Source organism: Hoplias malabaricus, chromosome 2 (genome assembly GCF_029633855.1).
Source record: "Hoplias malabaricus isolate fHopMal1 chromosome 2, fHopMal1.hap1, whole genome shotgun sequence".
NCBI lineage: Eukaryota > Metazoa > Chordata > Actinopteri > Characiformes > Erythrinidae > Hoplias > Hoplias malabaricus.
In genome coordinates, this window is record NC_089801.1 from 84,339,685 (window position 1) to 84,363,489 (window position 23,805).

Here is a 23,805-nt window from a genome sequence, read left to right on the forward strand (position 1 = left end):
GAGCAAACCATCTCAGAGCAGAGCAGCTGCTGATAACATCACTGTCTAATTTTCATAAACTCTTTCCTTGTTTATACCCTTCCTTTCAGAAATGTCCAGAAACTCATGCTGACGTAGTGTGTTTACACCTGTCTGACGCCTGTAAACTGTGAATGCAAATCACCGGCACACATCCTGAACCCACATGACCCTGGTGTTTCCACGTCCTAAAGCCTGTGTTTACGTTCTGGACGTCAGTGTGACCTAATGATTTCAGTGTCTGATATTTATTTCTATTAAATATAATCTACAGGACTGTTTTTATAATATTCTTAACACATAGGAGTCTCTGTAAAACCACACGTGTAAAAATATATGATAATACCATGATGAAACAAATACAATTACAAATGAAACCAGAAGCACCAGTTGTTACCTTAGTGATATCATGAGCTGAACATCCAGGTACAATGTAAAGCACTGCTGTGCAGAGCCGGTGATTTAAAGCTGGTGAGGGACAGACAGGTGGTCGACTGCATCAAAGACTGCAGGGTGGTCTATGAGAATCAGGACTGGTGACATTGTGCTTGGTCTTGCACCTTCTGGAAGTGCGGTGAGAACATGATCTGTAGAGTGTGACAAAGGAGTCGAATTCTTCATCTCATGTGAGTTGTAGTTCAAAGAAATAATTCATAAAATAGAAAATGATTCATTTGAAAAACATGGTTTGTGTGAAACCACTGACACCTCACTACAACAGTCTCAGGGCCCTAAAGGGTTAATATAAAAAACAAGAGGTTGTTGTTGACTGGACGTGTGCTGCACCTGACTTTTATGCAAAAGATGTTTTGGTGAAGCAGACGTCCATCAGTCTGGTGTCGGAGGTAAAGAGGAGGGGTTTGGAGAGAGAGATAGAGATAGAGAGAGAGAGAGAGAGAGAGAGAGAGAGAGAGAGAGAGAGAGATTATAGAGAAAGATACTGAGTCACAGGGAGAAGAGAAGACGACAGAAGTGGACGCCGATAAGAGAACAGAACCAACACCGAGGTAGGATTCATGTTTCATTAACATTAACTCAGAGCTAAAGAAGCTGCTCCAGTCTTCTGCTGGGGTTAGTTTTCATAGTGGACACTGGATAAAGAGAAAGTTCTACATAGTGACCCAGTTACTGTGAGGTACACACTCCAAAAGAACTGGAGAATCACTCTGAGGAACATCACTGAACTACACTGAGAACCTAAGCAGGTTCTAGATAATACCTGAGTAATTATAATGTATGATCACTAAGGTCCAATGGAGTTGTGTTTGTTATTATAGCAATAGTCTGGTTCAATTATAGAAATTACATTTAAATATTCTCCCGTTTAATGGAACAAAATCCACTGAAACATATCTTTGGATTCTGTGGGTTAACGTCCCTCAATTACTCTGAGATGATAAAGACGTTCTAGATATTTTCTGAAGAAGTGTGGAATATAGAAGTTCTACTGAGACCAAGACGAGTCCAGAACCAGAGAAACGTGCCTTCAACCTAAAACAGGAAAAATATTTCAACTAACATTACTTTATGTGCATCGTTTATTAACTTTATAACAATCACATTATTTCTCTGTGTGAAATATACATTTACACTTTGATGTTCAGGAAAATGTAAATAAAGACATGTATTTACTTTTAGAAATGGATCTGAAGTGGGTTTCCATCATCTTCCAGTTATCAGGTCAGTGTGTGTGTGTGTGTGTGTGTGTGTGAGTGAGGGAGTGAATGAATGAGTGAGTGAATGTCTAAGGGTTAATTGTTGAGACTAAAACTATATGGAACTTTATGCCATTTCTGCTGTATTTGTATCAAATAAAGTATTGATTATTATTTCCTCATTAAGAGACGTTTAGGTGTTGGTTAAGTTCGGCTCCTAGAACATGTTGCTGCCTGGGCATCTACTTGGAGATTAGCCACTAGTTTCTGAACTGATCCAGTGTTAGAACTGGTTCTGAGTTTAACACATCCACCAATAAATATCTGTAAATGATCTCTACAAATCAGTCCTTCTCGTGTTCTCCACAGCTGTGTGTGGGGTATCTGCATACACTTCGTATCGGTACGTTTTTGTGAATGAGAATAAAACCTGGACTGAAGCTCAGAGCTACTGCAGACAGAACTACACTGATCTGGCCACCATCAACAACATGGAGGAGATGAAGAACCTGAACACGACTCTCAAAGATAAAACTACCAGCTCAGTGTGGATCAGTCTAAACAGAGGGAACACTGGGAGATGGCTGTGGTCTCTGGCTGATGGAGGTCTCTACAGTGAGGGAGAGGAGTACAGGAACTGGGACAGTGGACAACCAGACAACTATGGAGGGTTAGAATACTGTGTCGCAATATGGAAAAATCCTGGACAATGGAATGATGACAGTTGTAATAAAACACACCCTTTTGTGTGTTATGACGGTAAGAACTCCCAGATTCAGATTCATGTAAAGTATTATCACTTGATGAAATGGATCTGGAAAATTGTAAATTCTGACTGAATTAATGTTTCAGAAAAGAACAGCACTCACAGATATATATTTATGAATGAGGCAGAGACCTGGCATGAAGCTCAGAGCTACTGCAGAGAACACTACACAGATCTGGTCACTGTGAGCAACCAGACGATGAATAATGAGATCTGGGGTTTACCAAAGTCTTCTCTATACTCCAATCGTTTCTGGATCGGTCTGTTCAACGACTCCTGGCAGTGGTCAGATCAGAGTAACTCCTCATTCAGATACTGGAGGTCTGGACCAGATTATTATGGTAAAAATGGACAGCAGCAGTGTGCCGTAGTGACTGAGGACGGTCAGTGGACTAATCTGACCTGTGACAACAAGCTCCCCTTCGTCTGTCGACAGAGTGAGTCATGATTCACTGATTCAACAATGAGATGATGAATTATAAATTACACTTAATTAACAATTTTAAACCCATTAAATGGTGAATTATTTATTTTAATGAAAACAAGTTAAAGAAATAAATTACAATCAAAACACCATTCAATTTCAAATAGTATATGTTATTTATTTAAGAAATAGCGCAAAAAAAAGGATACAGATTTCCAAAAGACAATAAAAATAGATATTAAAAAAACAATGTTAATAATGAAAGACTTAAACTCTAAACTTTAGTTTGATCACAATACATTCTGTTCAGGTTCATCATAAACAATGACAAATTTACCTTTTGATGTTTAATAGCATTTTAAAAGTTTTTCCCTGCATTTAAATCTAGCTTATACACCTCTTGTTACACTGAACACATTTTAATGTAAAAACAAACACACACCAATCTGATTCACTCTTCTTTCACTCGCCCCACAATCGAGGAAAATGTAACACGCTGTAAATGAGCGTAAATGAGGCTCTGAGCTCTTTCTGGAGCTTCTTTATCTTAACTCACCCACAGACGCCATCATAGTTTGTGCTGAAGAATGCATCACAGTAGTGACAGTGGGTCACTGCCTGAGGAGGTGCAGGATTAAAGTAGACACACTGAGGGGTGTGGTGCATGTTTAAAATGTAGAAACCCCTGGGTCTAGAGCAGGAGTACACTCTGTAATTCATCATGAAAGTTTTGAGATCACAAAATATTGAAACTTATTTTAAAATCAATCTGTGTCTATTCAACAAACTCATTCGGCTTGTTTCATGACTGATGTCCACAGAAAGTTCAGGAAGAAGAAAAGCTGACACAGAGACTGAGTCTGAGATTATAATGGAAATATAAATATACTTCACCACCCATTAAACCCATTAATTAACGATCTACCATTCGGTCAAACTCTAATCACTTTAATGTTGCCATTGTGTTTGAGATTCTCAGACCCTCTTATAACTAACCCATGAAGCTGGACCTGTTTTAGACCTGTGTGTGGCATTTATATATAAGACATATGTACAACCAGTAACATATTGTACCACCCACACACAGCCCTTGAGTTACTGCATATATTTCTTGCCTCAAAAATCTTTCTTCATTTAATTTTAACCAAACTATCTTACATAAAACAGCTATAATAATAAATTTATGTTATTTGTCTGTTGTTCCTAGCATGTTTCTGTTGTTTTACACATAAATTGAACAATGACTGATCGACATTTTATAAAACAAGTTGTACAGAAATGACTTTTGCATTTGTTTTAGTAGAGCATGATGACATGATGATTTACAGTCAAAATTTCATATTATTTTATACAGTATTTTATTGGGTTTTTTAATAAATTGGTGACAAAATTGGTGTGTAGACAGTAATGATGATGATACAGCGATACACAGAATAAAAAAGAACACAAAATAACAAAAGGACTGTAAAAATAGATCAAACTTGAAACAATGTTTAAAACTGACATTTGAAGACCATGGTCTTGAACAATGTGTCCATTCAACAAACTCATTCTGTTTGTTTCATGACTGAGGACCACATATATTTCAGGAAGAAAACCATTCATCTGCGCACTAAACATCCAACATTGTTATCAAAATGTACATATTTACTCACCACCCATTAAACCCAGTAATAATGCAAGAAATCATAAACATCACTGAACGTAAGGATCTTCCCACTGAGGATCTTCTGTGTTTCAGAAAGGGGACACACCTGGCTTCAGTCTTCATTTTTGAGAAGAGAAAGAACCAGTGAGTGTTACAATGTCCACTTCAATATTCCAGTGACAAACAAAGTGTAACTGACCTCAGTAAATGGAGCAGATGAAGTTGAGCTGCTGGTTCTGTGGCAGACTGACCCACTGCTGTCCTCCACTCGATTGCACCGCTCCAGATCTCTCTCCAGAACCACAGTCTACTCCCCCGGTCCCGTTCCCTGGAGCCCAGTTCTGGTAGCAGATGGACTCTCCACTGACCCAGAACCAGAAGCTGAGGGTGCAGGTGTGACGTAGCCCCAGCCAAACGTGATCAGTGGAGGCTTTCTGAGCCACCTCCATCACCCAGGACTGGACCTCCTCAGAGTGAACTGAGACCAGATCCACATGGTGCTCCCTGCAGTATCTCAGAGCGTCTTTCCAGGTCAGAGTCAGATTCACCAACAGAAGTATTTCTGCACACAACAGGACAGAGGTCAATGAGAAACATGGAGCAGTTCAGCGTAACATTTGATTTTTAATATGTTAAATAATTATATATATATAAACTCATGAATAATGAATCAGTGAATCATGACTCACTCTCTTGACAGATGAAGGGGGGCTTGTTGTCACAGGTCAGATTAGTCCACTGACCGTCCTCGATCACTACGGCACACTGCTGCTGTCCATTTTTACCATAATAATCTGGTCCAGACCTCCAGTATCTGAACGAGGAGTTACTCTGATCTGACCACTGCCAGGAGTCGTTGAACAGACCGATCCAGACATCATCGTTGTTATGAGATGACTTTGATAAATCCCAGATCTCCTGGTTCTCCGTCCGGTTCCTCACAGTGACCAGATCTGTGTAGTGTTCTCGGCAGTAGCTCTGAGCTTCATGCCAGGTCATTGTCTTATTCATAAATATATATCTGTGAGTGCTGTTAATTTCTGAAACATTAATTCAGTCAGAATTTACAATTTTCCAGATTCATTTAATAAAGTAATAATTATTTACATGAAACTGAATCTGGGAGTTCTTACCGTCATAACACACAAAAGGGTGTGTTTTATTACAGCTGTCATCATTCCATTTTCCATTGCAATAAAATATTGTTCCACAGTACTCTATCCCTCCAGCATTGTCTGGTTGTCCCAAGCTCCAGTTGCGATACTCCTCTCCCTCACTGTAGAGACCTCCATCAGCCAGAGACCACAGCCATCTCCCAGTGTTCCCTCTGTTTAGACCGATCCACACTGAGCTGGTAGTTTTATCTTTGAGAGTTGTGTTCAGGTTCATCATCTCCTCCATGTTGTTGACGGTGGCCAGATCAGTGTATTTCTGTCTGCAGTAGCTCTGAGCTTCAGTCCAGGTTTTATTCTCATTCACAAGAACATACTGATAAGGAGAGTATACAGACACTCCACACACAGCTGTAAAGAAAACCAGGAAAAGTCTAGTTTAGTGGAAATGAACACACTTAACAGTGTTTTACAAATTCTGAAAAGCTGCTTTGTGACATCCTCAACTGTAAATCGCAGTATATAAATACATTTTGATTTCATTTGATTTCCACACATTGTTTAAACAAACAATCACCACTGGTTTATTCAATACTCTCTAAAACAACAAAAGTACTAGACAAATACCATCTGTGTTGTTACCTGATATTTTTTACTAGATTTTATCCAGATACTTGGCCAGAAACATGCAAACGTATAGCGAATACATGTACTGTAACTGTATATCCACTAGTGGCAATATCTGGGCTCTAAGCAGTAATTAATAAATATATCCCAAAGCAGCAATACCATTTAGCTAGTGATCACTGCTACATCTGCTAATGTTTTAAACAACAACGCCTGAAGTTGACTTAATGTAGAAATTATAATAACTATTGTGTGTAGGTCATAATAATAAATGAATGCATAATTTATACATTGTCGGTAACCTTTATCCAGATCAGGGTCACGGTGGGTACGGACCCTACCAGGAATTATTGGGTGTAAGGTGGAAATACACACTGGAAGGCAGGAAGTCACCAATCCTTCACAGGGCAACACACACTCAAACATTCACACCTATGGAAACTTCAGTTGGCAATCCGCCTACCAATGTGTGTTTTTGGAGCATGCGAGGAAACTGGAGCAACCGGAGAAAACCCACGCAGACACAGGGAGAACACACCACACTCCTCACAGACAGTCACCCGGAGCGGGACTCGAACCCACAACCTCCAGGACACTGGAGCTGTGACTGAGACACAACCTGCTGCACCACTATGCCACCACTATCTACTAATTATTTAGAAAAAAATTTAAAATATACATAAAAATCACACACAAATCAAACAGAAACGATCTCTGACCTGAGAAAAGGAACAGGATGAAAATGCTCCTCAGGTCCATTTCTAAAAGAAAATTCAGAAGAACATCAGCAATAAAATATGAAAGTTTACCAATAGTGTCAGGAGCGAGGGGTGGATTGAGGGAGGCGGACGCACTCGCTAAAACACGGTATATTTAATAAAGGAAAACAACAAAACAAAGACTTTAACAAAACGAAAACAAACAGGGAGCCAAGCAGGCTAAACTAAACAAGGGGAGCTAAACAGGGCAAACGGGACTGACAGACTAAAGAGTAAACGAAGACACGAGAGAGGAAAAGAAACTACGACACGAAACAACGACTAGGGAAACAAACACGGAGAAACTGTGGAGACAGACGGACAGACTAGAAAACACGACCGACTAGACATATGATAAATGTGAAATGTACGACAAACAGGACGTGAAACAAGAGGGCTTAAATACAGACACAAACGAGACACACCTGGACAGATAACGAGGACGGGTTAACACATGACACGGACGAGGAGGTGGGATGAGGGCGGAGACAAGGATATAAACAAAACATAGCCATGTGCTAAAAGCACATGGCCGGGGACAACAGACATGACAGGACGAAGGCGTGACAGATGCCCCCCCCCAAGAACGCGCAACTCCCGGGCACGTACTCCTAAACCCCCCAGGAGCTGGCACAGGAGAGGGCACGGAAAACAAGACAGGACAACAAACCAACGGGTGACAGGACTCAGGACAATCCGGGAACAGACACTGGAGCTGGGGACACAACAGAACCGAATATACGAGACGGGACATGGGACATGACAGGTGACTGACAAAGGGAGATAACAAAAGACTGGAACGGACTGGACATGACGGGAGTGGACACATGAGACTTGACAGAGTTTTTGACATTGGACATGACACTGGATGGAAACAGGGACTGGACAGAAGACGGGACAGGTGACAGGACTTGGTGCTGGAACTGGACGGGAGCAGAGACTGGTGACAAGACACTGGATAGGATAGGAACGTTAGACTGGACAGGGGTACGTGACTGGACAGAAGACAAGACAGGTGACTTGACACTAGACTGAAACGGAGACGGGACTGGAGACTGGACAGGGGATTGAAAGGGAAACTGGACCGGAGACAAGACAGGTGACTGGACATTGGACGGATATGGGAACTGGACGTGAGACAAGACAGAGGGTTGAAACGGGGACTGGACAGGACTAACAGGGGACTGGACATGAGACAAGACAGAGGGTTGAAACGGGGACTGGACAGGAGACGGGACTTGAGACTGGACAGGGGTTTGAAACAGAGACTGGACCGGAGACAAGACAGGTGACTGAACACTGGATGGATACGGAGACTGGACATGACTAACAGGGGACTGAACATGAGACAGGACAGAGGGTTGAAACATAGACTGGACAGGGCTGACAGGGGACTGGACAAGACTCACAGGAGACTGGACTGGACTTGGTAGGGGAACAGGGACCAAGACATTCAGGGGGACAGACACGAACACAGTGACAGGGACTGGGACAGAGACAAAAGCTGACACGGGTACTGGGACAAGGACAGAGACAGGAACCAAGACAGGGACAGACAAGGGAACCAATATAACAGGGGGGTGCCCAGGACTGGCTAATGTCTGTGGGGCAGTCTGAGGAACCAGCCTGGGCACAGTTCTGGGGATCGGCCCTGAAGTCCTTCGGGCCGACCTACGGACATGGACAGGAGCGGCCGTAGCCACAGTCACGGGGACAGGAGCGGCCGTAGCCACAGTCACGGGACAGGAGCGGCCGTAGCCACAGTCACGGGGACAGGAGCGGTCGTAGCCACATCCACGGAGGCAGGGGAACCTGCGACGACGTCCACGGAGACAGGGGAACTTGCAGTGACGTCCACTGAGGCAGGGAGAACTGCGCCGACATCCACGGAGGCAGATGAATCTGCGACGTCGTCCACGGAGACTGGAGAACGTGCGACGACGTCCATGGAGACAGATGAATCTGCGACGTCATCCACGGAGACTGGAGACAGTGCGACGACGTCCACGGAGGCAGGGAGACCTGCGACGTCATCCACGGAGACTGGAGAAAGTGCGACGACGTCCACGGAGGCAGAGGAATCTGCGACATCGTCCACTGAGACAGGAGAAACTGTGACGACGTCCACGGAGGTAGAGGAGTCTGCGACGTCATCCACGGATACTGGAGACAATGCGACGACGTCTACGGAGGGAGGGAGACCTGCGACGTCGTCCACGGGGACTGGAGAAAATGCGACGACGTCCACAGAGGCAGAGGAATCTGCGACGTCGTCCACTGAGACAGGAGAAACTGTGACGACGTCCACGGAGGCAGAGGAATCTGCGACGTCGTCCACGGAGACTGGAGACAGTGTGACGACGTCCACGGAGGCAGAGGAATCTGCGACGTCGTCCACAGAGACTAGAGACAGTGCGACGACGTCCACGGAGGCAGAGGAATCTGCGACGTCGTCCACGGAGACTGGAGAAACTGTGACGACATCCACGGAGGTAGAGGAGTCTGCGACGTCGTCCACGGAGACTGGAGACAGTGCGACGACGTCCACGGAGGCAGAGGAGAGGCGCGCGCCGTGCTCACGAAGAGAGGCGCGGCCGGAGGTGCTGCGTTCACGAAGATAGGCGCGGCTGGAGGTGCCGCGCTCTCGAGGACAGGAGTTTGTGCTGCTCGCCGGGCTCGCGCTGGAGCTGTAAAGGGTTTAGGGGGTTTCACAGGCGCACCCATTAGATCCCCTCGAGGTGCGCCCCTGTTAGCCTCACTTCCGTAGCTCTGAGGTCGGAGGCTAACAGCCCCTACCCTTAACGCCCCCCCAAAAATTTCCCCGGAACTGAGGGGGTAATCCCCCAGCGAGGAGGGGATTCCAGCACGCTTCTTCCGCCGACTCTTTCGACTCCCGCTGGCGCAACTATTCAATTCACGAGTCGACTCCTCCGGTATATGAATCGGAACAGCGCCAGGCAGGAGCTGGAGCCGGCGACTCCATTCCGAGGCCGCTTTCAAAGCCTCCCCCACAGGATCTTTGGGGCCTGTGCGGAATGGAGTCCGGCGAACGGCACAACCCTTAAGGTAGTAGTCCGTGCTAGCTGCGTCCTGGGGGTCGTACATTCTGTCAGGAGCGAGGGGTGGATTGAGGGAGGCGGACGCACTCGCTAAAACACGGTATATTTAATAAAGGAAAACAACAAAACAAAGACTTTAACAAAACGAAAACAAACAGGGAGTCAAGCAGGCTAAACTAAACAAGGGGAGCTAAACAGGGCAAACGGGACTGACAGACTAAAGAGTAAACGAAGACACGAGAGAGGAAAAGAAACTACGACACGAAACAACGACTAGGGAAACAAACACGGAGAAACTGTGGAGACAGACGGACAGACTAGAAAACACGACCGACTAGACATATGATAAATGTGAAATGTACGACAAACAGGACGTGAAACAAGAGGGCTTAAATACAGACACAAACGAGACACACCTGGACAGATAACGAGGACGGGTTAACACATGACACGGACGAGGAGGCGGGACGAGGGCGGAGACAAGGATATAAACAAAACATAGCCATGTGCTAAAAGCACATGGCCGGGGACAACAGACATGACAGGACGAAGGCGTGACAAATAGTATGTTCTCTAACTGTAGAGATTATATTAAAATCTAGAATGTTCCCCTGGTCAATTTTATTTTTACTTTTTATTTATTTATTTATTTTTACCCTTGTTCTTATTTACAACAGCATCCTGACAAACAGCAAGGGCTACATGGAAATAAATTGATGGATATTGTCACTGTCTAGAGGAGAAAAAAGGATTAAGGATTTCAAGAACTCTTGATGAATGAACCAATAGAAATGCTCAACAATTACTGAGAAACAAATCTATCACTTTTTTATATCACTTTTTTTGGAGATCAATGTTTTTTTAATTTATTTGATTAGTTTTTGATAGTGACCATATAAGATGAAATGAAATATAGAGGAAAAATCTCTTTAAAAAATGCTACATGAGGATATATGAAGCAGTAGAAAATATTAGATCAAATGAACTGAATCAAACAGCACAGAAGTAAGTTGATGAATCAGTAACGATATTTTTGGTGTTAAAAGTTGAGACGGGCATAAATAACTTTAATTTGAATGTTTCCTGAAGTGTATTCCACTCTTTTGTGGAAGTTGACAATGATAAATTGTAATTTAAATGTAATTTAGTAACGTTGCTTAATATAATTTTCATACATTTTTAATTTTAATCATAATTCACACTAGAAAATGTCCAATATCCAAAATAATTATGGAATATTTGAAAATATGTAATTATTCAGCTATTATCTAGAACATGTTTAAGATCACAGTGTAGTTCTCCAGTTTATTTAGAGTGTGTACCTCACAGTACCTGGGTCACTATGTAGAACTTTCTCTTTATCCAGTGTCCACTATGAAAACTAACCCCAGCAGAAGACTGGAGCAGCTTCTTTAGCTCTGAGTTAATGTTAATGAAACATGAATCCTACCTTGGTGTTGGTTCTGTTCTCCTCTCGGCGTCCACTTCTGTCGTCTTCTCCGTGACTCTGTATCTCTCTCTATCCTCTCTCTCTTATCTCTGACCTCTCTAAACCCTCCTTTGTATGTCATGTACAGGACTGAATTGATCGTCTGTTTCACCTAAACACACTTTACATAAACGTCACTCACCACACGTCAGTCACAACAGCCGAATGTTTATGAAATGTACCTCTTAGGGCCTTTCCATGAGACTGTGCATTTCCATGAGGTTGTAATGCCATTCCAACAATAGTGTTAGTGCACAATAAATAAAATGTAGCCTTTTTTAATTTCCCGTTCATGTCTTAGAGTTTGAACATTTTTAGGTAGCACTTTAGAATAAGACTAATCTTATAAAGGTCTATAAATGGTTTAAATGTTGTATTGATGGTTATTAATTCGGTTCTAAACACAATAAGAGTCATTAGTAATCCTTTATAACACACAGATATAAAGGCTAACAGTGACCTGTTGAACACACATCCATCTACACCAGTGGTTCTGTAACTTTATCGACCAAGTACCACCTATCAATCTTATGAATGTCTTGCTTGAATATTTGTAATTTGCATTACACAAAGTTATTCAAAAACAGTTACTAAAATTTAAAGAGTGAATTAGGGCTGTACCATATCGTATAGTTTTACAATTTTACAAACTAAAAAAATCGACAATTTTAAAAAAGTCAATATAGTGAAATTCTAACGTTTGCCTCACGACGTCATGCAATTAGCCATGATATGGCATACGTTCTTTATATGAGTCACTTAAGGCCAGTGAAGTAGAGTGGAAAGTGTCTCTGAATGATTGAAATGCCATTTGTAATAAATATATGTAATATAATTTGTATTAATATCATTTTTTTGTTTTTCATTTTTTTGTCATATCGCCAAGGATATCATTATCATGAAAATACTCTACAATATTGTGATATTACTTTAGAGCCATATCGCACAACCCCTAGACTGAATACAAATGATTAGCCTCAAACTGAATGTTTTAAACACAAACGTACATTTATGAGAACATATACAATTTTGGGGACATAAGCATTTTGATTAAAAAATAAACAGGGGAAAGAGAGCGGTTTAATATGTGCTTTAACAGACTATAGGTGAAAACAGCGTGGCGCTGGGAGCAGGTCACTGCAGCTCTCAGCGCTTGTAACACTAGGTGACGGAGGCGCAGAGCTGCTAAACAGTGTTTTAAGACTCTAATGATGTGAAGATCAGCCACGTCGCTTTCCTTCAGTTAAGTGTTCTCTCTGTTTATGCCTCTAGGTTTAGTCCGTCTGGACTCAGGAGTATTTCTGCTTGTTTTTCTCGTTTACTCTTTGCCCTTTTTGCAATTAGTCATTTTTTTCAAAACGTTATGTAATTTACAAATCATTCCAGATTTTCAGTTATTGATTAATTATTTAATTAACTAGTAATTATTTCGTAGCACCATTTCCATTGAGTTTGAACTTTTTTAGATAGCACTTTAGAATAAGACTAATCTTATAAAGGTCTATAAATGGTTTAAATGTTGTATTGATGGTTATTAATTGGGTTGTAAACACAATAAAAGTCATTAGTAATCCTTTATAACACACAGATATAAAGGCTAACAGTGACCTGTTGAGGCGGCACGGTGGCGCAGCAGGTAGTGTCGCAGTCACACAGCTCCAGGGGCCTGGAGGTTGTGGGTTCGATTCCCGCTCCGGGTGACTGTCTGTGAGGAGTTGGTGTGTTCTCCCCGTGTCCGCGTGGGTTTCCTCCCACAGTCCAAAAACACACGTTGCAAGTGCATTGGCGTGAATGTGTGTGTGTCTGTGTTGCCCTGTGAAGGACTGGCGTCCCCTCCAGGGTGTAATCCCGCCTTGCGCCCAATGATTCCAGGTAGGTTCTGGGCCCCCCGCGACCCTAAATTGGATAAGCGGCTACAGATAATGGATGGATGGAGTGACCTGTTGAACCCACATCCATCTACACCAGTGGTTCTGTAACTTTATTGACAAAGTACCACCTATCAATCCTATGAATGTCTTGCTTGAATATTTATAATTTGCATCACACTAAGTTATTCGAAAATAGTTACTAAAAATTAAAGAGTGAATTAGGGCTGTACCATATACCACATACCATAGTTTTACAATTTTACAAACTAAATAAATCGACAATTTTAAAAAAGTCAATATAGTGATATTCTAACATGTTTGCCTCACGACGTCATGCAATTAGCCATGATATGGCATACGTTCTTTATATGAGTCGTTTAGGCCCAGTGAAGTACAGTGGAAAGTGTCTCTGAATGATTGAAATTACATTTGTAATAAAATAAAACTTTTAAATAAATGAAACCATTTAATACTTTTAATATATATTACATATATGTAATATAATTAGTATTAATATCATTTTTTAGCGTAGCGTAACTCAGTTGTTCTATGTGGAGGTGAATTATTTATTTTAATGAAGACAAGTTAAAGAAATGAATTACAATCAAAGCACTATTCAATTTCACATAGTATATGTAAGTTATTGAAGAAATATCTACAAAAGACAGAGTACAGATTTCCAAAAGACCACATAAATGCATATTTTAAAATAAACACAATGTTAATAATGAAAGACGCTTGCTTTCAGCTTTATAAATTTAGTTTGATCACAATCACAGATATTTTAAAGTGTGTTTAAACACTGACTGTTTCATTATCCTTTAGATCAATTAGATATTACTCAGGAAATTCCATTCTGTTCAAGTTCAACATAAACAATAGCAAATTTACATTTTGATGTTCAGTAATGTTTTAAAAGTTTTTCCCTTCATTTAAACATAGCTAATGCACCTCGTGTTGCACTGAACACATTTTATAATAAAAACAAACACATACCAATCTGATTTGCTCTTCTTTCACTCGCCCCACAATCAAGGAATATGTAACACACTGTAAATGACTGTGTGTAAATGACACTGTAAGTGTCATGCTCCATTATGTGATAACACTTTATTTGAGGCTCTGAGCTCTTTCTGGAGCTTCTGTATCTCGACTCGCCCACAGACGCCATCATGGTTCGTGTTGAAGAATGTATCACAGTAGTGACAGTGGGTCGCTGCCTGAGGAGGTGCAGGATTAAAGTAGAAACGCTGAGGGGTGTGGTGCATGTTTAAAATGTAGAAACCCCTGGGTCTAGAGCAGGAGTACACTTTGTTTTTCTTCATGAAAGTTTTGTGATCACAAAATATTGAAACTTATTTTAAAATCAATCTGTGTCCATTGAACAAACTCGTTCGGCTTGTTTCATGACTGATGTCCACAGAAAGTTCAGGAAGAAGAAAAGCTGACACAGCGACTGAGTCTGAGATTATAATGGAAATATAAATATACTTCACCACCCATTAAACCCATGAATTAAACAGGAGAACAAACTAAACCAGTGAATCTGAGGATCTTCTGACTCTGGCTCCTGAACAGGGAACACAACCTGGCTTCAGTCTTCGTTTCTGAAAAGAGGAAAGAGAACAATGAGGGTCAGCAATGGTGCTGCAGTTTTCCAATAAAAACCAACCAGCCAAAGATTGACTGACCTCAGTAATTTGTGCAGATGAAGTTGAGCTGCTGGGTCTCAGGAAGACTGACCCACTGCTGCCCTCCACGCGATTCCACTGCTCCACATCTCTCTACAGAATCACAGTCTTCTCCCCCAGTCCCGTTCACTGGAGCCCAGTTCTGGTAGCAGATTGACTCTCCCTTAATCCAGAACCAGATATCGAAGATGGAGGAGTGACGTAGCCCCAGCCAAACGTGACCAGTGGAGGCTTTCTGAGCCACCTCCATCACCCAGGACTGGACCTCCTTAGAGTGAACTGACACTAATTCGGTATGGTTCTCCCTGCAGTATCTCATAGCGTCCCACCAGGTCAGATTCAGATTCACCAACACCAGTTTATCTGGAGACAACAGGACAGAGGTCAGTGAGAAACAAAAGACAGCATTTAATGAGTTTAAAATTGTTAATTAAGTGTATTTCATAATTAATCATCTCACTGTTGAATCAGTGAATTATGACTCACTCTCTCGGCAGATGAAGGGGAGCTTGTTGTCACAGGTCAGATTAGTCCACTGACCGTCCTCAGTCACTATGGCACACTGCTGCTGTCCATTATTATCATAATTATCTGGTCCAGACCTCCAGTATCTGAATGAGGAGTTACTCTGATCTGACCACTGCCAGGAGTCGTTGAACAGACCGATCCAGACATCATCGTCATTTTGAGATGACTTTGATAAACCCTTGATCACATTATTCACCGTGTCATTCCTCACAGTGACCAGATCTGTGTAGTGTTTTCTGCAGTAGCTCTGAGCATCAGGCCAGGTCTTTTCTTCATTTATATATGTGTATCTCTGAGTGCTGCTCTTTTCTGAAACATTAATTTTCCAGATTAATTTACTCAAGTGATAAAGCTTTACATGAATCTGAATCTGGGAGTTCTTACCGTCATAACACACAAAAGGGTGTTTTTCATCACATTTATCTTTATTCCATTTTCCAACATTTTTCCGCATTGTGACACAGTAGTTCTTCTTTCCATTCTCTTGTTGTCCATTGTCCCAGTTCCTGTACTCCTCTCCCTCACTGCAGTGTCCTCCATCATCCAGAGACCACAGCCATCTCCCAGTGTTCCCTCTGTTTAGACCGATCCACACTGAGCTGGTAGTTATATCTTTGAGAGTCATTTTCAGGTTCATCATCTCCTCCATGTTGTTGACGGTGGCCAGATCAGTGTAGTTCTGTCTGCAGTATCAGATTTTTCTGACTGTCACAATTGAGGCAGGACGTGGACGTACATGCAAGGAATATTTAATTAAACTAAACCAATAACAAACAGAAAACAAACACAAGCATGGTGTCAAGAATACAAACTAGAACTTAGTAAAACATAACTAGGACAGGAACATAACAACTGTGAACTGGTGGCTATGTGTAAGACAAAGAAACACATCTACACACACAAGAACCGACAAGGGAACACTGAAACAAAGGGACTATATATACAGAGCACCTGGGGACAATAACGAGAGGGCAGGACTACAAATGAGACACTGACGAGAGGGTGGAGCTAAGGTGGGACTAGGGCAGAGACAAGAACCACAACCAGAGCAAGGAAAACAGACAGGACGTTACACTGACCAGGTGATCAGACGTGAGCAAAGGCCTCTAGAGTCTGCTGAGTGACCTTTCAGATACTGACAGTGATGGACCTACGTTGGCTTGTAGAAGTAATCTTTGCCTGTTTGGTCCCTGTCATTGGGGTCATGTTTCAGCCATAAATCTGAGAAGATCTTCCTGTAGACTGGGACTGTTGCCTCTGCTGGATGACCCTTATTCAGCTACTTTTTTCACACTACGCCCAAATGCAATTTTAACTGATTATCTGCTTTGCCACCCATTTTACACACATCGAACAACATATACACTGCACTGTACCAAATCTTCCCAATTTAGGACTCCCATCGTAGACCTTGCAGGAATTTATAACCCCACCTCTTAAGCAGCGCCATCTGCAGGAGCATGACGTTAGGACCACCTTAAACATGCAAGGTCACTAATTTATGTCTGGGACGTTTATTTTGTCCTTTGTAGGACAGTGTAGGTAGTGTCGCAGTCACACAGCTCCAGGGGCCTGGAGGTTGTGGGTTCGATTCCCGCTCCAGGTGACTGTCTGTGAGGAGTTGGTGTGTTCTCCCCGTGTCCGCGTGGGTTTCCTCCGGGTGCTCCAGCTTCCTCCCACAGTCCAAAAACACACGTTGCAGGTGGATTGGTGACTCCAAAGTGTCCGTAGGTGTGAATGTGTGTGTGTGTGTCTGTGTTGCCCTGTGAAGGACTGGCGCCCCCTTCAGGGTGTATTCCCGCCTTGCGCCCAATGATTCCAGGTAGGCTCTGGACCCACCGCGACCCTGAATTGGATAAGCGGTTACAGATAATAGATGAATGAATGAATGAATATACTTATAACCACATGAAACCAACAAGAACAACTTCTGAATCAAGCTCATGGTTTTTAAATCTCGCTTTGAAAGATAGATCTTGGATCTTAAAAATTACATTAACTCCTAGGTCCAGTTACATTACATCATTACATCAGAGATGATGAGACACTGGGGAAGGTAAATGAGTTTCTCAGAATATGCAAAAACCTAGTGTAAGAAATATATATATTCCTTTATTTTAGAGTACCACTCTAAGAAAAAGGAAAGGACTTTTTGGACATACTGCCTTCATCCATAACTTTACCTCATGGAGATAGATTTACACACAAATGAGACTCCAGAGAAGGTACACACACACACACACACACTTACCTGAGTATAGAAAGATGATGGACACCCACTGCTGAGCCATTTCTGACAGAAAAAAACGACATCATATTTAATAAACGACTGAACTAATGACATGCACATAATTAACACTCAACATGATCCTGAATTAAACCTGTTCTGAAAGGGTGCCACACCTTGTTTCCATGCCTTAACAAGTCACATTACTATGTTGTCCTTCCCACGTCTCCTTAAGGAGTTGCGTGTCTTAAATCTTTCCCTATTAATTCATTCCCACATTTTAAGTTGTTCCCACACATTAGTAAGTCATTTGTGTGCATTAATAATCTATACAAATGCCTTATTAAATTGTTCCCACACCATATTTTACCCTTCCCACCTCCTCTTAAGTAATTTCTGCTCATTTTTAAGTCATATTTACGTAGATTTTTAAGTTCTTCCCACGTGTTACTAAGTCATTTTCAAAAAGGAAGCTGTTTCCAAACCTTATTAACCTCTACCGTCAACAACCAACACACACACACACACACACACACACCGTCACACACACACACACATACACACACACACACACACACTGAGCAGGACAATGAGACTCGTACCTGGGGTCTGATGTTCTTCTCCAGTTTGTTTCTCCTCGTCCGCCTCGCTCTGCTTCTCTGTCCTGACTGACCCTGTCTCTCTCTGTCCTCTCAGTACGTCTCTCTGTCCAAACCCTCTTATCTCCATCATCTTCCACATCCATGACGTCAGCAACAACAACAACAACAGTCCTCTTCCACAGAACTCACTTTGCATGATCCGCCTGTCTCTGTCCTCACGCTACACACTGTGTCCAAAAGTTCGTAGACACTGATCAGGATTCAGACACTACACCAGTGTCCAACCAGCACCCAGCCCAGCATTTACCTGAGGAACAGTGGAACCGTGTTCTCTGGAGCAATGGGTGAGGTGGGGGCAGCAGATCTAATCTTACAGCAGTTCATACCCTTCACTCATGGGCTGGCAGCTGCCATCAAACCCTCACAGATGAAATCTCAGATATCAAGAACTAGTCTAAATCATCATAGATTCAACAGAAAAATATAACAGTTGTTTATTAATAACGGCATTTTATTTCTTTTATTTCTTTTCATTTATTGTCATTTTAAATTGTTTTAATCATTTTAATCATTTTACTCTTTTTATGTAATTGTCTTATTGGAATTTATGATTTTACTCTGGCTTTTAATGTAATTTCTTTTTCTGTAAAGCACTTTGAATTGCTTCTGTATGAAAGGTGCTCTATAAATAAACTTGCCTTGCCTTGCCTTGCCATTAATAATATTAAAATATAATGTTTATGGTAATATCAGACCCCTAATAGAGTTCTTTGTCATCACTAAGTCGTTGTATCTCAGCTGTAAAACAGGTTTGTCTTCTCTTATACAATACAATACTGTGATCTGGAGGCTCTGAGGAAAACACACTTGTTTTGCATGTGTTACTGTCGTGTCTGAGTCAGAGTCAAAACAAAGAGGCTTTGGTTAAAATTTTAATAAAACAAATAAACAAATCCCTTGTTCAGTGCATGTCCACATTTATATGAGGATCTGGAGGCCACCAACCCACACACTGTGAAACAAGATCACAGACAGTTTTCCTAAGTCAGAAACACAGGATAAAATGAGTCATTCTGATTCTGCTCCACTTCTGACGTCAGGTGAAGAAGCTTTAGAATGGCCCCGCCCCCTTGTCTGACTCTGTCCAATCACAGCGCTGGATCCAAGTTTGTGTGAGAGCACACAGACAAAGTTGAATGAGTGGCATTTATTAGTCACCTGTGAATACTTATTATTAGCATTTAGCTAATAATAGCATTTAGTCGTATGTAAATAATTGTAAATGTTAGTTTAATTGTAACGGAGCAAAATACTAAAGACTTAGAGGGAAATAACCAGTAAACCATTCATGAAAAATCTACTTAAACACTATTTATTTATGCAGTTACGTGAGGAGAAACACCTGACTCAGTCCACTGCCCTCAGCCAATCAGCAGCATGTTCTGCTGGAGGAAGCACCTTCGACCAATCAGGTGGCTGTTGTTAGGATGAATTACCAAGTTACTTTAGAGCAAGGGGATCTTTTCTTCAGTCCAAATCTGTGTTTAATAACCATGACCAACTCAATAGTTAAGGTGCTGGTTTGAAATCAGTCTGAAAAACTCACTCCTTCACTCACACACTTGTGTTTAGCAGACTGAAGATTATCCACATGGGGGCGCTGTAAGCACTCCAGTAGCTGCTTGTCCTTCAAAGTCCAATCAGTATTTCCTTGCATTCTCAGTCAATGGTATATTTAATCACAAATTAAATAAATGAATATTAAATGAGTCACTCTTTGTTTTGACTACTATTACATTCATTCATTCATTATCTGTAATCCTTATCCAGTTCAGGGTCGAGATCCTACCTGGATTCATTGGGCACAAGGGAATACACCCTGGAGGGGGAGCCAATCCTTCACAGGGACACACACACTCACACAGTCACTCGCACACTCACACCTATGGACACTTTTGAGTCGCCAATCCAGTGACCAAGATTTGTTTTTGGATTGTGGGAGGAAACCGGAGCACACGGAGGAATCCCACGCAGACACAGGGAGAACACACCACACTCCTCAGAGACAGTCACCCGGAGGAAACCCACGCAGACACAGGGAGAACACACCACACTACTCACAGACAGTCACCCGGAGGAAACCCACGCAGACACAGGGAGAACACACCACACTCCTCACAGACAGTCACCCGGAGGAAACCCGCGCAGACACAGGGAGAACACACTACACTCCTCACAGACAGTCACCCGGAGGAAACCCACGCAGACACAGGGAAAACACACCACTCCTCACAAATATTCACCTGGAGGAAACCCACGCAGACACAGGGAGAACACACCACACTCCTCACAGACAGTCACCCGGAGGAAACCCACGCAGACACAGGGAGAACACACCACACTCCTCACAGACAGTCACCCGGAGGAAACCCACGCAGACACAGGGAGAACACACCACACTCCTCACAGACAGTCACCCGGAGGAAACCCACGCAGACACAGGGAGAACACACCACACTCCTCAGAGACAGTCACCCGGAGGACACCCACGCAGACACAGGGAAAACACACCACTCCTCACAAATATTCACCTGGAGGAAACCCACGCAGACACAGGGAGAACACACCACACTCCTCACAGACAGTCACCCGGAGGAAACCCACGCAGACACAGTGAGAACACACCCCACTCCTCACAAACAGTCACCCGGAGGAAACCCACGCAGACACAGGGAGAACACACCACACTCCTCACAGACAGTCACCCGGAGGAAACCCACGCAGACACAGGGAGAACACACCACACTCCTCAGAGACAGTCACCCGGAGGACACCCACGCAGACACAGGAAGAACACACCACACTCCTCAGAGACAGTCACCCGGAGGAAACCCACGCAGACACAGGGAGAACACACCACACTACTCACAGACAGTCACCCGGAGGAAACCCACGCAGACACAGGGAGAACACACCACACCCCTCACAGACAGTCACCCGGAGGAAACCCGCGCAGACACAGGGAGAACACACCACACTCCTCACAGACAGTCACCCGGAGGAAACCCACGCAGACACAGGGAAAACACACCACTCCTCACAAATATTCACCTGGAGGAAACCCACGCATACACAGTGAGAACACACCCCACTCCTCACAAACAGTCACCCGGAGGAAACCCACGCAGACACAGGGAGAACACACACCACTCCTCACAAACAGTCACCCGGAGGAACCCCATGCAGACACAGGGAGGACAAACCACACTCTTTACAGACAGTCACCCGGAGGAAACACACGCAGACACAGGGAGAACACACCACACTCCTCACAGACAGTCACCCGGAGGAAACCCACGCAGACACAGAGAGAACACAACACCCTCCTCACAGACAGCCACCCGGAGGAAACCCACGCAGACACAGAGAGAACACACCACACTCCTCACAGACTGTCACCCGGAGGATACCCACGCATACACAGGGAGAACACACCACACTCCACACTGACAGTCACCCGGAGGAAACCCACGCAGACACAGGGAGAACACACCACACTCCTCACAGACAGTCACCCGGAGGAAACCCACGCAGACACAGAGAGAACACACCACACTCCTCACAGACAGTCACCCGGAGGAAACCCACGCAGACACAGAGAGAACACACCACACTCCTCACAGACAGTCACCCGGAGGAAACCCACGCATACACAGGGAGAACACACCACACTCCACACTGACAGTCACCCGGAGGAAACCCACGCAGACACAGAGAGAACACACCACACTCCTCACAGACAGTCACCCGGAGGAAACCCACGCAGACACAGGGAGAACACACCACACTCCTCACAGACCGTCACCCGGAGGAAATCCAAGCAGACACAGAAAGAACACGCCACACTCCTCACAGACAGTCACCCGGAGGAAAATGTTCAGTAGAACTAAATAAATGTCCAAAGGTAAGAACAGCTGTTATAGTTAGTGAACTCTGCTTCTTTAACCTTCACCCACTGTGGACACAGGTTGTAACTGACTGGTAGAATGGGAGATTCTGATGTAGCTGCACATGAGGCTAAAACCAGCAAGCCCAAAACCAAGGGTGGGTTAGAAGTGTAGAAACCCTGTTGCCCTGGCACTGGGCTGTGGAACAGTGGAACTGTGTTCTCTGGACTGATAGCACACTACATAATTCTTTTAAGATGATTTGGAAGGTCATCCAACACCAGTGGCACATCTCATTAATACCTCAGACAGAGGAATGAAGTGATCGTCTGTTTCACCAAAACACATTTTGCATAAAGTTTCCTCATCACATGATCAATGAAAATGTCACTTTATATATTAACCCTTTAGGGCAGTGAGCCAATCCATTTCACTAAGGATTTGATGGCATTAAACCACAGTGTTTTTGCTCAATAAAAGTAAATATTGCCTTTTAGGATTTTCTGACATGAGACGTAATCATATTTAATGTGTCTCTGTGAAAGCAGGGGGAGAGTTTATGAAAATCAGACACTGATGTTATCAGCAGCTGCTCTGCTCTGAGGTGCTTTTCATACACACGTCCATCACACAGCACACACCCAGCAGGGACCAACTCAAAATATTCAGTAGAACTAAGGTAAGGACAGCCTTTATAGTGAATCTAGCTTTGTTAAGGTTCACCCAGTGTGGACACAGGTCGTAACAAGTTTAGATTAGAAAGGTAGAAACCCTCCCTCCACCCAGCACTGGGCTGTGGAACTGTGGAACTGTGTTCCCTGGAGTGATAGAGTATCATCTAGTACTTTTGGCATGAGTTGGGATGGCATCCAACATCAGAATCTGACAACATTAATGATTGTTTGAAGCAATCCAATCAAATCTGCAAAGTCTCAAAATTTGACTCATATCTTTTTAAGAGATTTTCCTATTTTCCTCCATTTTTCTTCTCTGTTCAGTCCTGGCGTCTGGGGGTCTGTAGGTAGGTGAATGAATGAATGTAATAAATGAAGATCAGTGTGAAGGAATGTGCTGATTTTGTGTGATTCTAATGACTGCACACTCAGTGCCAGAGTATCCTAAGAATGCTCTGTAATCACCTGGTGTAGGATGTGTTTTATGTGGGAGTTAATGATCTACTATAATCCTCAAACTGTCATTACAGCAATGTTGTCCATGTGTCTGAGATTCCCAAAGACTCCTGTAACCAACCCAAGAAGTTCGACTGTTTTCATTTTTCTTCAACAGCATTAATAAATAAAGACATATGAACTGATCTCAGAACAACTTGTAACTCCACCCCCCCACACACACACACACGAGTCTATATTTTGTTTTGCTCAA

At 43.0% G+C, this 23,805-nt stretch overlaps 1 protein-coding gene across 1 annotated transcript; it reads right to left on the bottom strand.

Moving 5' to 3' along the window:
* Positions 1-3,074: 3,074 nt before the first annotated feature.
* LOC136687447 (macrophage mannose receptor 1-like) lies at positions 3,075-7,039 on the bottom strand. Its single transcript, XM_066661854.1, has 5 exons — positions 6,970-7,039; positions 5,645-6,034; positions 5,201-5,551; positions 4,711-5,073; positions 3,075-4,628 (listed from the first exon to the last, which is right to left on the bottom strand). Exons 1-4 carry the CDS (start codon positions 7,007-7,009, stop codon positions 4,712-4,714), a joined length of 1,143 nt encoding a protein of 380 aa, XP_066517951.1. The 5' UTR covers positions 7,010-7,039; the 3' UTR covers positions 3,075-4,628; position 4,711.
* Positions 7,040-23,805: the final 16,766 nt, after the last annotated feature.